The following is a 13,597-nucleotide window of genomic DNA, read 5'->3' on the forward strand; positions in this document are numbered from 1 at the left end:
CCTCTGAGCTGATTGGTTGTTATGGGCAACTTCTCCACTCTTTAGAAAGTTCGATACATTTCCCTTTATGTCTTTAAGGGAACCTGTAGCTAAAATAATTAAGATCTCTGGTTTAATATGCAAATGTTACTACTGCTATGACTTTTGTCATTTCACTTTATATTCTTTTTACATGAATCCATTTAGCCCCGATAACCCGTTATCGCGTGTTAAATGTCAAAACAGGTAAAAATAAAAAAATATTTACCCAATTCAATTAGCCGGCCAGTTAACGTGCGTTACTTCTGTATTGCTGTTAACACGTCTCTCTTTTATTGGGACCCCTTGAGCATGTGGTTATTTTAGGTAAAAATGTCGGGGCTTGGTTCTGAACCACTGGGACACCCTCCTTAATGAAACATTAGTCAAGAAGATTTTTTTCTTAATATAATTAGCTTAGTTTGGCCAATAGTGACATGTCAGATTCAGGGGGATAAAAACTGCAAAGTGCAGAATAATGGGTTTAAAGATGTGGGACATGTAAATGGGGTGCTGTATGGATTGGGATGGTAAATGGGGGTGCTGTATGGATGGGGCTGGTGTTTTAAACATTGCAGCTGGCAGTGACAGGCACCTTTTTAATGACCCAAAAACCTACTTACACCTATTTTTATGTACCCCTAATTTTTCTAGAGCCTGTATTTTGCACAAAAATAATTTTGATGTTGGTGACTAACACTTCTATATTGTTAGCCATTATTAATTTACCTTTTTTGGGGGTACAGGCTGATTTCCCAATTTTCAACTATAGATTTAGGCATGTTTTCCCTGCAAGAATTAACAGGCGAATGCCCGCAGACCACTTATCAAAATAAATTGCACAATAAATGGGAGAGCGCATACAGGTGATAAGTGTATTTAACGGGCAATATGCTCATTAAGTTAACACTTGTTAAATGAATGATTTATCACCTCTAATTGAATTCCCCCCATATGTATTATGATTATAATAAGTAGTGTAATTTATATTTGTGTTTGTTTTGTAGAATAACCTTTTATGTAATTTTTTTTTTTTTCAATCTACAATGAAAGTTTTGAATTTAATGCTATTTACAATTGTAATCTGTGAATATTGTGTCTTTTTTATTTCTGTATGTTCCATGGAACACCTGGTCTGCAAAGAGAACTTTTTTGTTTTTGCATGTTTATTCTAAATCGCTCGTTCTGTACTGTAGACCAAAATGAAACAAATGAAAAATAACACTTGGATTTTGCACAGTAACACTTTTTATTATTAATAATCGTTCTATAACAAAGTCGATACTCCATAGCGCTTTACAATTGGGACAAACACAGTATTAAAATGAGACTTGGTAATAACAGATAGACAGACATGCAACAGGCCCCTGCTTACAATCTGTAGAGAAATTGGAGTTTGATGCATTAGGTTAATTGCCATTTATTGTATGCTGGTGTAGCTAAGTAGCAATGGGATAAAACGTATTTGTTTTTGGAATCATCTTTTTCCTTTTAATGTGAATGAAGATCACTCTTTCACTTTCAAAGCAAAAAACAGCCTCATATTTTCAGACATCATTTTCTATTGTTATTTAGACATTTATACCTTTTCGTAGGACAACTATATATAACATAACAAGAGCTGTTTTGTTTACTGTTGCAGATTACTGAGGAAATCTTGAAACTTAATGAAAATCCAAAAGTGCATGGGCTGGTCCTTCATTTGTCTGAACCCAGCTCCAAATTACTTAATGCAGTGAGTCCGGACAAAGACGTGGATGGGTAAAAATATACATTGACTTGTTTCTCTACGCTGAATTTTGTACATACATTTTAATGGTGAATTCTCACCTTTTTTTTTATTTCTCAATATTTTTTGCCTGTTCTATTCATTCTTAATGCTGGCATACCAGTGTGTTACATGTTTTGTATTAGACTAGACTAGAACAACCATTAGAGCAGTGGTTCCCAAACTTTTTTGAATCACGGCACCCCTAAGCTGAATGTTTGTTATTGAGAAATTCAGAAAAAATTTTAGTAAAATGAAGTAAATTGTGCTTACCTGTCGTCCTTAGGGTCAGCTATGTGGTGGGGGACAGATTTGCGCTTGTATTTGTCCACATTAAATTACATTGACCATAAATAATTTGATTTTGTGCTGAATCACTAACCTGAGGCACCCCTGCAAGTGTCCCAAGGCACCCCAGGGTACCGCGGCGCACCGTTTGGGAACCACTGCATTAGAGCATTCACAGCAGCACAAAGAATTTCAGGAGATGTGAGTGTAGATTGTTGTTTTGAGGGGGACTTCGAAGGGTCAGTTTCTTATTTTTGTTAGTTAAATTGGAAAATTAACATCTGTATAAGCAGACATGAGGCACAATTTTTAGTTGCACGTGAAGGTTTTAGAAAACACTGACAGCAGTTATGTGAGCTTAAAAGTGAAAATCAAACTATTTCAGCTTCAGCTACTTCTGTCTTTTTCCTCATCTTTATGTTTTACCTGCAGTGTCACTGATGTTAACCTGGGGAAGATGGTCCGTAGCAATGCCCAAGAGGGTTTCATTTCTCCTACAGCCAGCAGTATTATTGAACTGATAGAACAAATAGGTAAGGCCGATATGCATAGAATTTATTGTGTTGGTTAACTTTATAGGGTACATACAAAATTAGCAGTGTTCAGTAACTCACTGAAACACTGGCAATTATTGTATACATTTTACAATGAAGGTAAATGTATGTACTCTAGGAATAATGGCTTTATTGTGTTTTCACTGTACCCTTTCCTGGACAGATAGGCTACCTGCTTTGTAGCATTTGGGGAAAATAATAAAAAACTTACTATATATAGAAAGCCGCATCACCAACTATCTCTCTGACAACTCCATCCTTGAGCCTCTTCAATCTGGCTTTCGCCTACTTCACTCCACTGAAACTGCCCTGGCCAAAGTCACCAATGACCTGCTTGCAGCCAAATCCAGGGGCCACTTCTCTCTGCTCATCCTCCTGGACCTCTCTGCAGCCTTCGACACTGTGGATCATACTCTCCTCCTCCGCACCCTTCAGACCTTTGGCATCTCTAACACCATCCATGCCTGGTTCACCTCTTACCTCACCAATCGCTCCTTCTCAGTGTCTGCCTCTGGCTCCACCTCCCCCCCTTCCAGCCTTTCCTATTGGTGTCCCGCAGGGTTCTGTCCTGGGCCCGGTGCTCTTCTCCCTGTACACCTCTACACTAGGAGAACTCATCAGCTCCTTCGGCCTCCAATACCACCTCTATGCCGATTACACACAACTATACCTCTCCTCTCCTGAGCTCTCCCCTTCTGTCCTCTCAGGTATCCAGCTGCCTCTCTGCCATCTCTTCCTGGATGTCCGAGCGCTCTCTGAAGCTCAACATTGACAAAACCGAACTCATCATCTTTCCCCCTAATAGAGTCTTAACTCCATCCAATCTCGCTATCACTGTTGACAACATCATCATCTCCTCTGTCCCCCAACTTCGCTGTTTGGGTGTCACCCTTGACTCCACACTCTCCTTCACCCCCCACATGCAATCTCTGGCACAATCCTGTCGGTTCCAGCTACACAACATCGCTCGCATGAGGCCTTTCCTCTCTCAGAATGCTACCAAACTGATTATTCATTCATTAATCATTTCTCGGCTTGACTACTGCTACCTTCTCCTTACTGGCCTCCCACATTGCCATCTTTCCCCCCTCCAGTCTGTTCTCAATGCTGCAGCTAGACTTATCTTCCTCTCCCGCCGTTTCACTTCTGCTGCTCCCCTCTGCCAAAACCTTCACTGGCTCCCATTCCCCTACAGAATCCTCTTAAAACTCCTCACCTTCTCACACAAGGCCCTCTCTAACTCTACTGCTCCCTACATCTCCAACCTCATCCCTTTACACACTCCCTCCCGCTCACTCCGGTCTGCCAATGACTGTTATCTCTCCTCCACCCTGGTTACTTCATCTCATGCTCGTGTCCAAGATTTTACCCGTGCAGCCCCCCTTCACTGGAATGAGCTTCCTCGCTCGATCAGGCTCTCCCCGACCCTGCAGAGCTTCAAACATGCACTGAAAACCCACCTGTTCACCAAAGCATACCCTTCCACCACATAACCACATAACCATGTTACCAGGTCTCTGTCCCTCCCGCCTCAGCCATCTCTACCTTGCTTACTTCCTGCACTCGGGTCTCCCTCTACACACTCATGCCTCATGTCATCTGTCTGTCTCCCCTCTCCCCTAGATTGTAGGAGCAGGGTCCTCCTCCCCATTGTCTCACAGCCTTCTTCTCTAGCACTTCTATGACAGCCTTCACCTTCAGAGCTGTATTGTGTATGGAGAATTGTGTTGCTAACTGTTACCTGTGTCCTGTTTATATTTTGGTTACTGTATTGTAATTTAATGTTCTGTGTACCCTTTTATGTATGTACAGCGCTGCGGACCACTTGTGGCGCCTTATAAATAAAATGTAATAATAATAACAGAAAGGTGGGCAGGTGAAAAATATAGCTAACAAAAAATTGGAGAGACCCCAAAGGTTACGTCCACATGGATGCTGTTTTTCAGTCATGTAAGATGAAGATAATGCACCCATGTAGGAAAGGGTAATGAATACACATTAGAATGAGAAAACCACTTTGAAGTCTAAGTGCCAGAAACATATAGTAGTACTACACTGCTATCCTTTTGTGGATATTTCCCTCATTGTACAGATGAGCATTTCGGTTTTGGCTCAGATCTACCCAAAACTTAATCTTTCACCAACATCTCAGCACACATGTCCATGAAAGATGACGTTTTGCCTCATTTTGAGGTCTGAACTTGGCGGGATGATCTGAACCAAAACACTCATCTTTGCTTACTTGCATCTAGATCTTTTAGGGCTTATACACACTGGGATGTTAAACCACAGTATCTGAATTCTGTATATCAAACCTTTAGTTTGTACAAAATAGCATTGCATTTGTCAGGCTTTTGGGTTTTTTGTTCCCTGGGATGACACTAGGGATGGTTCCAGCGATGCTTGCGTGGAGGAAACTGGGCGGGCGTATGTAGCTCTTACGTATGAAGTGAGATTGGATACTGGAATGGTTGGATAGGCTTGAAGGCTGGCGTATGTCTTAGAGTACTGCCCTGGAACACCAGGGCTGGAACCAGCTATACTCAGGATTGCCAGGCTGGAACAGTCTAGGCTCTGGTGACCGGGCTGGGACCAGTATTGGTGGTGGCTGGGTAGGAACAGTTATTGCTGGTGACCGGGCTGGAACCGGTATTGCTGGTGCCGCTGTGTACTGATAGACCCACTGGAAGTGCATACAGTGCAGGTGGAATAGCGAGTGCCACAGAAGCAGATTGGGACTGGCTCACTGGAAAATTAAGCAGCAGCGGAATTCAAATATTTTCAAACAGAATCCAAGGATTGATTCTTGAGACCTGGTCCCACTGGACGCAGGGATATGTCCAATGTTACACTGGCAACTTGTGAGTGCACCAGGAAAGACTTTTATACACACTATATTATATGTTATATATACATTATATATATATATATATATGTTCCATCATTGAGGAGTCAGCTGACCTGCCCCAAGATGACTGGCTGGAGGGAAAAGTGCTGGGGACATAGTAGGCCTGAACTCTCAACAATGTGCAGATGTCAGAGGGCTGCAGGAACGCCGGGATCCCTGCTGGAGGAGAGTCATCCATCTTACAGGCAAGTGACGGAGAGCCAGCTGCCGATTCCTGACAGCATTCAATGCACAAAAATAATAACCTTCAATGTGATCAGACGCAGGTCAAATTCTTCCTTAGAAGTGCTATTGTAATGTTCCATTTTTGTTCTTACAGGACAAATTCTGAATAGTGCTATCTCTACATTGTAATTCATATGGGAACAAGGACTCAACCACCACATCCCCCTTTAAATCTTAATGTGTTCACATATAAATGTGCTCCCCCCCTGCTATTAAACATTATTTTTCCAAGGAGCAAAATGGCACCTTCCACATGGATTTATTCCTGTCTCAAAGAGACTCTAAATGCTGTGTAGTAATGCCCATATGTACAAAGGATTCACTACATATTTTATCCATACATATTAGTGCTGGTCACTCCTGGGATGAAGTCATATCAACATTTACAGTGATGGCAATCATAATTTCGACACCACAGTTTTGGCAGTTATGATGTCGACATTGAACAAGCGAAATGTCGACATTCTGCAAGACACAGAGGGGTAGGCTGTGGCAGAGGAGGGTTAGGCTATGGGAAGGGAGTCTTTGGGTTATGCACTATGTGGAGGGTTAGAGTTAGCCTACGGGAGGGGAGTCTTAAGGTGCCCACACACATAGCGATCTGCACACGATCCCACGATGTGTGCGATTTCCCCTGAACTCTCCCCGGCAGTCCTACACATGATTTGGAGTAAAAAACACTCAATCTGACTTAAGATCTATCTTGCATCTTAACTTTTTTTTTTTTTACAGTGCATTGTGTCCCGGATTGTAAGATCTGCCCTACTGCACGGCAGATCTGACGATGCAATGTGCGACCAGCAGGGACACGCATCGCATCATGAGTGGGGGCTCACGATTTACTTTGAATTTGGCCATATTTTACACGATCTGTCGTTCCAATGTGTCGGAATCGGCCAGATCGGGTGAAATATCGCTATATGTTGGCCAGCATAAGGGTTATGCACTAGGTGGATGGTTAGGGTTAGGCTTGCCGAAAGAACAGCAGGATCAGCTGGAAGTCTGTGTCGGTTTATTGTTGAACCTGAGGACACCACTGGAGCTGCCGAAACCAGGCAAGTCATCACTAGACCACCAGGAACTTTTTCATGTCGACAAAATATACTAATCCTGGTCACTCCCAGGTGCCCTCCTGCACCATTACTGACTACAGAATCCACCCTCTTTGTTCCCATATCACTGACGGCATGCGTTTCCTGCCGCAGCTTGCTAACACTAGCTAAAAGTGCTGTCTTTGGGTGTGATTTACACCCTGTCTGATTCCATACTACTGATAACAAACCAATGCTTCTGTACTTTGCAAAATTGCTTGATGTGGGTAGTATCTCTGTGCAGGGGCGTAGTGAGGTTGGTCCCAGTGGAGCTCGTGCTCCAGGCGCCTGTTCCTGCACAGGGTGCAGGAGATCAGTCATCCGACTGGGGGCCAATCACCTGCTGAATCTGAAGAACTGATCTCTGCATGTGTTTCAAGCTCAGCAGGTGATTCCCACTCCCCCTATCGGATGGCTGATCTCCTGAACCCTGCGACAGTGAGGAGAGGACATCAGAGTAGGGGGATGGGAGGCGGGAGGTCCGAGTGAGGGGGAGTGCTGTGTGTGTTTGAGGGGAGCTGAGTGAGGGGGAGAAGCTGTGTGTATGTGTACAAAAGATAAAAAAGACACCCTCCTCTCTGCGCCACATAAAAATATCAGATGAAGAATAAAACTTCTTTTCTACTTCAGGGTCCATAGGGGTCCACAGGGTGACCTTGGGGTATAGCTGGATCCTGGATCCTCAGGCACCACGGAGTTAAAGCTTTTAGCTGCTCCCAGGATGCACTTGGGTCCAACCTCCCCTATACCCCGCCCCCGAGCCACAGGCACCTCAGTTTTAGATGGTGCCCGGCCGGAGTCGGGTCACCCTGCGGGGTGGGCTGCAGGAGCAGCCCCCTAAAGCTTTTAATTTTTTATTTAACTTAGTTAAATTTATTTATTTTTTACTATAAGTTTTTTCTCTAGAGCAGCAGCGCTGGGCTGTCTGTACAGACGCCCACGCTGCCGCTCCTTCTCCCTGCTGGCGCCGCGACGCCAGCACTGAACTGGGGATCGCGGCGGGGGAAGCCAGAGTCTGTACTAGCCGGACTCTGGCTTCCCCCGGGACTGCTGCCGGAAGACGCCGGGGAGATCAGGTAAGCCGCGCACCGCTGATTAGCGGCGGTGCGCGGGTTCCTTTCAAATGCAGTCCCATGCCCCCGGTCTAGGGGACAGACCGGGGGCGCTAGCGGTGGCGGCGGGCCCCCCCTCCAGCGGAGGCATACCCCACCAGACCACTAGACCACCAGGGTTAATATCGCGGCAAGCGGGATGCCGGCAACCCGGGGGTTAATATGCTAGCCAGGGGAGGAAGCCTTCCCTGTCTAGCGGCTCCTCCCCTCAGCTCAGCGCGCCTTTCAGCTCGGAGTCTGGCGTCGCTGAGCTGCAGATACTCGGCCACTCCTCCTCTGAGGTCTCCAGCGGCCATTTTCTCTGTGGCAGTGTGGATACTCTCAGGGAGCACGCGGACCGGTCCCCCTGTGTACCTCTCCCCTGCAGAAGGACAGTGTACACAGCGCTATAGCCCTCCCAGACACTGAATCTGGGAGGTTGATTGTAGTGGAAAGGTGCAGTGAGTATATCTTCCTGCATGGTATGTGACTTTTGCTAGTGCTGCCTGTCTGTGTCTTTTTTCTACTTACTGTCAGCCTGTACCTATCCCTTTCCTTCTCCTACAAGCCCTACAGGTGTGCGGGGGAAGGGTGTTTCTACTGACCTCACCTATATAGATCACGTATTTGTGAGGTCCGTCACATACAGTTGTGTGCTACACGGTGCCATATTGTGGGCTGTTGTTCAGCACACTGGTGAGTGCGCACGTTTTCTTCCTAAGTCATGTCTGAGGAGGAGATTGAGCACTCCGGGGCTCCAGCATTGTTCTCCTGCAGGCGCTGTTCTGCAGGAGTGGATAGGGAGGATTTGTCACAGGACGGCCTGTGCGGACGGTGCCAGGCGGTCCCTGGTACGTCTAAACCTCCCATTTCGCAGGAGCTACCATGGGCGATGTTTTCCCAGGTGCTGGTGTCCATCGCGGACCGTCTGTCGGTCCCGACTGCCGCCCCTACTAGGGCGTTGCCCCAGCCTGCCATCCCCCATTTCCCGGGTGTCCCACAATTATTGCAGACTCCCCCGGGGTCTCAGCCTGTTGGTCCCTATGCGGGGTTGCCAATGTATATTCAGTCCACCCCTGTGGCACAGCCGGCTGTGGTGCCGTTTCAGGCTCCTGTGACAGCTCCTCCACCCTGGGTGGATGCGCTTTCCCACACTGTCCAAGATTTGGCGGCAGCATCTTCGGCTTTTCAGTCGATGTTGTGCAGTGACGTGCCCTCCAGGGCGTCTAAACGCTCAGTCATGGCACAGGCTGCGCATCTTTCGGATTCTGAGGGGTTCTCGGATGATGGTGAGGTACAGGATGACTCAGCCTCAGATGCCTCAGTCCAGGAGGTAGACACTAAGTCTTCCATCAATGTGCGGGCTCTGGTTAAGGCGGTGCGGGCTATTCTTCTGATTGAGGATGAGGCACCCGCTCCCAAGTCAAGGTATCCTAGTTTTAAAAAAGCTAAGGTTACTTCTACAGCGTTCCCCTTGTCTGATCAGTTGACTGATCACATGGCGGTGGCCTGGCAGACGCCCAGTAAGCGTTTCCTGCCACAGAAACGCTTGGCGTCCAATTATCCATTCCCGGAAGCGCATTGTAAGAAATGGGAAACTCCGCCTGCAGTCGATTCCCATGTAACACGCCTCATCAGGAGTGCTACTTTGCCATTGCCGTCTATATCCTCGCTGAAGGATCCTACGGACAGAAAGGTGGAGACTTGTCTAAAGTCTATTTATTCTCTCTCAGGGGCTGTAGCCCGGCCGTCCATGGCCATCTCCTGGGTGGCCAAGGCCATTGAGGGGTGGGCCAACGCCTTGGAGGACACGTTTACGGATGAATCTCCGGACGTCCAGAGGGCGTTGTTAGGACAGATGAGAGATGCCGCCTCCTACATTGGAGAAGCATCTTTGGATGCTAGCCTGTTGACCTCTAGGGTTTCGGCGGCAGCAGTGTCTGCTCGTAGATCCTTGTGGTTGCGGTCTTGGAGAGCAGACGCGGATTCAAAGAAAGGCTTGGAGGCCTTACCTTTTAATGGGGAATTACTATTTGGTCCGGACCTGGACAAAATAGTAGATACCCTGGCGAAATCCAAGTCAGTCTTCCTCCCTTCAGCTACTACACCTGCTAAGGTCCGGAGCTCGGCGTTTCCTTCCTTTCGGGTTCAGGGCAAGGCAAAGGGTCAGTCCTTCCCGAGGCAGTCCGCACCCAAGACCGCCTCAAAGCCAAAGAAGCAAGCCTGGAGTGCTAGGCGCCCTTCTTCCAAGCCAGAAGATAAGCCTTCTGCGTGATGGGACGGGCCTCCCTCTGGGGGACCCCAGAGTGGGAGGCCGACTTCTTCAATTCGCCCAGTGCTGGCACAATACCACCACGGATGCCTGGGTGCGAGAAGTGGTCTCCCAGGGGTACGCCCTGTCTTTTCGGCACAGGCCGCCTTGCCAGTTTTTTTGCACAAGTCCTTCTCAGGACAAAACCAAGGCCTTGCAGGTTCAGGAAGCCATAGAGGCCTTGCTGACGGCGGGGGTCATTATACCCGTACCACAGTCTCAACGTGGGATGGGGTATTACTCTACGCTGTTTCTGGTGCAGAAACCCAATGGCTCTCATCGCCCCATCCTCAATTTGAAGTCCCTGAACAGGTTTCTCAGGGTTCCCAAATTCAGGATGGAAACTTTGCGTTCCATCATACTGGCGATGGAACCGGGGGATTATATGGTCTCCCTGGATATCCAGGACGCCTACCTCCATGTGCCTATAGCAACATCGCACCAACGGTTTCTGCGGTTTGCTATTCTCCACAACCACTACCAATTCAGGGCTCTACCCTTTGGTCTCTCCACGGCACCAAGGGTATTTACCAAGGTGATGGCGGTCATGGCGGCTCACCTTCGGAGCCAGGGGATACGGTTGCTACCGTATCTAGACGACCTCCTCTTGCTGGCAAGCTCCCCGGAGGTACTGATCCAGCATCTTCACCTGACGGTCGCTTGTCTACAGGCGCACGGCTGGTTGATCAACTGGAAGAAATCCTCCCTCATCCCATCACAACGGATGGTTCATTTGGGGGCCCTGCTGGACTCTCGTCAGCAACGGATTTTTCTGACTCCAGAGAAGGTCTCCTCCTTACAGCTGCGGATTCACAGTTGTCTGAGCAGTGGCAGAGTGTCGGTGCACTCAGCGATGAGAGTTTTGGGGTCCATGGTGTCGGCATTCGACATGGTGGAGTTTGCCCAGTTCCATTCCAGGCCCCTGCAGGGGCTGATTCTTTCGGAATGGAACGGATTGCCACACAGGATCCGCTCTCAGATGCTGGTGTTGTCCTCGGAGGTGCGTCTGTCCCTAGCCTGGTGGCTGCAGACAGCGCATCTCCTGGAGGGGCGCCCCTTTTGGATCCCGGAATGGGTTCTGCTCACGACAGATGCCAGTCTCCGGGGTTGGGGGGCGGTGACAGGCTCCTTGTCACTTCAGGGTCGTTGGTCGGCGGAGGAAGCGATTCTTCCCATCAACATCCTGGAACTGCGGGCAGTATACAGAGCCCTGCAGTCGTCCGGCACCGCTCTTCACGGAAGGGCCGTTCAGGTGCAGTCAGACAACGCCACCACGGTGGCGTACATCAATCACCAGGGAGGGACTCGCAGTCGAGCTGCGATGTCGGAGGTGTCCCGCGTCCTGGCTTGGGCGGAGCGCTATCTTCCAGCTCTCTCGGCAGTTTTCATCCCAGGAGTCCTCAATTGGGAGGCAGACTTCCTCAGCCGTTACGATGTGCATCCCGGGGAATGGTCGCTTCATCCAGAGGTATTCCAACTACTCGTGGACAAGTGGGGGCTGCCAGAGCTGGACCTGATGGCGTCCCGTTACAATCACAAGCTGCCTGTGTACGGGTCAAGGACAAGGGACGCAGGCGCAAGTCTGATAGACGCGCTGTCGGTGAAATGGCTGTTTCAACTGGCTTACTTGTTCCCTCCGATATCTCTGCTGCCTCGGGTCCTGCGCAAGTTCAAACAGGACGGAGGCACACTGATCCTGGTGGCCCCAGCGTGGCCCAGAAGGCCGTGGTACTCCGATCTGCGGAGCCTGTCCATCGACGCTCCGTACCTCCTACCTCAACGGCGGGACCTGTTGTATCAGGGGCCCTGTCTGCACCCGGATCTGGGTCGGCTATTTTTGACGGCGTGGCTCTTGAGACAGCCGTCCTGAGGTCTCGGGGCTTTTCTAGCTCCGTTATTACCACCATGCTGAGGGCGCGCAAGCCTGCTTCCGCGAGGATCTATCACAGAGTGTGGCACACTTACTTTCAGTGGTGCGAGGCCAGAAACTATGATCCCCAGGTGTTCCGAGTTTCGCGTATTCTGGCTTTCCTTCAGTCCGGTTTGGACTTAGGATTACGTCTTTCTTCACTGAAGGTACACGTGTCTGGTCTGTCGGTGTGGTTCCAGCGCAGGATCGCTGCTATGCCGGACGTACACACCTTTTTCCAGGGTGTTTTGAGAATCCAGCCTCCCTTTGTGCCACCTGTGGCCCCGTGGGATTTGGCGGTGGTTCTTAGGGCCTTACAGGGTCCTCCTTTTGAGCCCTTGGAGTCAGTGGAGCTCAAGTGGCTAACTTTTAAAACTGTTTTCCTCTTGGCAATTGCTTCTGCCAGGAGGGTTTCAGATTTGGGGGCGCTTTCTTGTCGTCCCCCTTTTCTGATTTTTCATCAGGACAGAGCGGTGCTTCGCACTCGTCCTGATTTCCTGCCTAAGGTGGTTTCCAGGTTCCACATTAATCAGGAAATTGTTGTACCAGCCTTTCAGTCACCTGATCTTTCGGCTGGGGAGACTTCCTTAGACGTTGTAAGGGCACTCCAGGTTTATGTGGACCGGACTAGTTCTGTGAGGAAGTCGGATTCTTTGTTTATCCTCTTTGGTTTTCACAAGAGGGGTTGGCCTGCCAACAAACAGACTCTAGCCCGTTGGCTTCGTTCTGTTATTATTGAGGCTTATATGCAGGAGGGTTTACCTGTTCCAGCCTCTGTTAAGGCTCATTCCACTCGGTCCGTGGGCCCTTCTTGGGCTGCTAGCCGTGGCGCCTCTGCTGTTCAGCTCTGTAAGGCGGCCACCTGGTCTTCCATTCAGACCTTTTTGAGGTTCTATGCGTTTGACACCTTTGCCTCTCAGGATGCATCCTTTGGGCGTCGGGTTCTCCTATCAGCACAGGAGCGTCCCCGCCCTTAGTTGGACTGCTTTGGGACATCCCCAAGGTCACCCTGTGGACCCCTATGGACCCTGAAGTAGAAAACAAGAGATATGGTAAGAACTTACCTTTGTTATCTCTGTTTCTACGAAGTCCATAGGGTCCACAGGGCACCCGCCCTGACGCACCTGGCTTCATATGGGCTCTGTGACTGGTCACCAGTTTTCCGTCTCCCATTTCTGTGAGTATGGTTCTTGTGTGTTCCAGTCTTCCTTCTCTCTGTTTCGTCTCCTCCTCCGGCCTGGGCTGCTTACCAACTGAGGTGCCTGTGGCTCGGGGGCGGGGTATAGGGGAGGTTGGACCCAAGTGCATCCTGGGAGCAGCTAAAAGCTTTAACTCCGTGGTGCCCGAGGATCCAGGATCCAGCTATACCCCAAGGTCACCCTGTGGACCCTATGGACTTCGTAGAAACAGAGATAACAAAGGTAAGTTCTTACC

The 13,597-nt window shown here is 48.9% G+C and overlaps 1 protein-coding gene across 2 annotated transcripts in view; it reads left to right on the forward strand.

The window, feature by feature from the left end:
• The window catches only part of MTHFD1L (methylenetetrahydrofolate dehydrogenase (NADP+ dependent) 1 like), a 202,970-nt gene that overhangs the window by 17,792 nt on the left and 171,581 nt on the right, over positions 1 to 13,597 (forward strand). For both annotated transcript variants that reach the window (XM_088474356.1, XM_088474357.1), the window contains exons 5-6: positions 1,661 to 1,779; positions 2,507 to 2,607. In XM_088474356.1, the coding sequence (XP_088330482.1) occupies positions 1,661 to 1,779; positions 2,507 to 2,607 (220 nt within the window). The remainder of the gene's footprint in view (positions 1 to 1,660; positions 1,780 to 2,506; positions 2,608 to 13,597) is intronic.

The sequence above is a fragment of the Taudactylus pleione genome, unplaced genomic scaffold, assembly GCF_031769625.1.
Source record: "Taudactylus pleione unplaced genomic scaffold, aTauple2 ptg000154l, whole genome shotgun sequence".
Classification (NCBI taxonomy): Eukaryota; Metazoa; Chordata; class Amphibia; order Anura; family Myobatrachidae; genus Taudactylus; species Taudactylus pleione.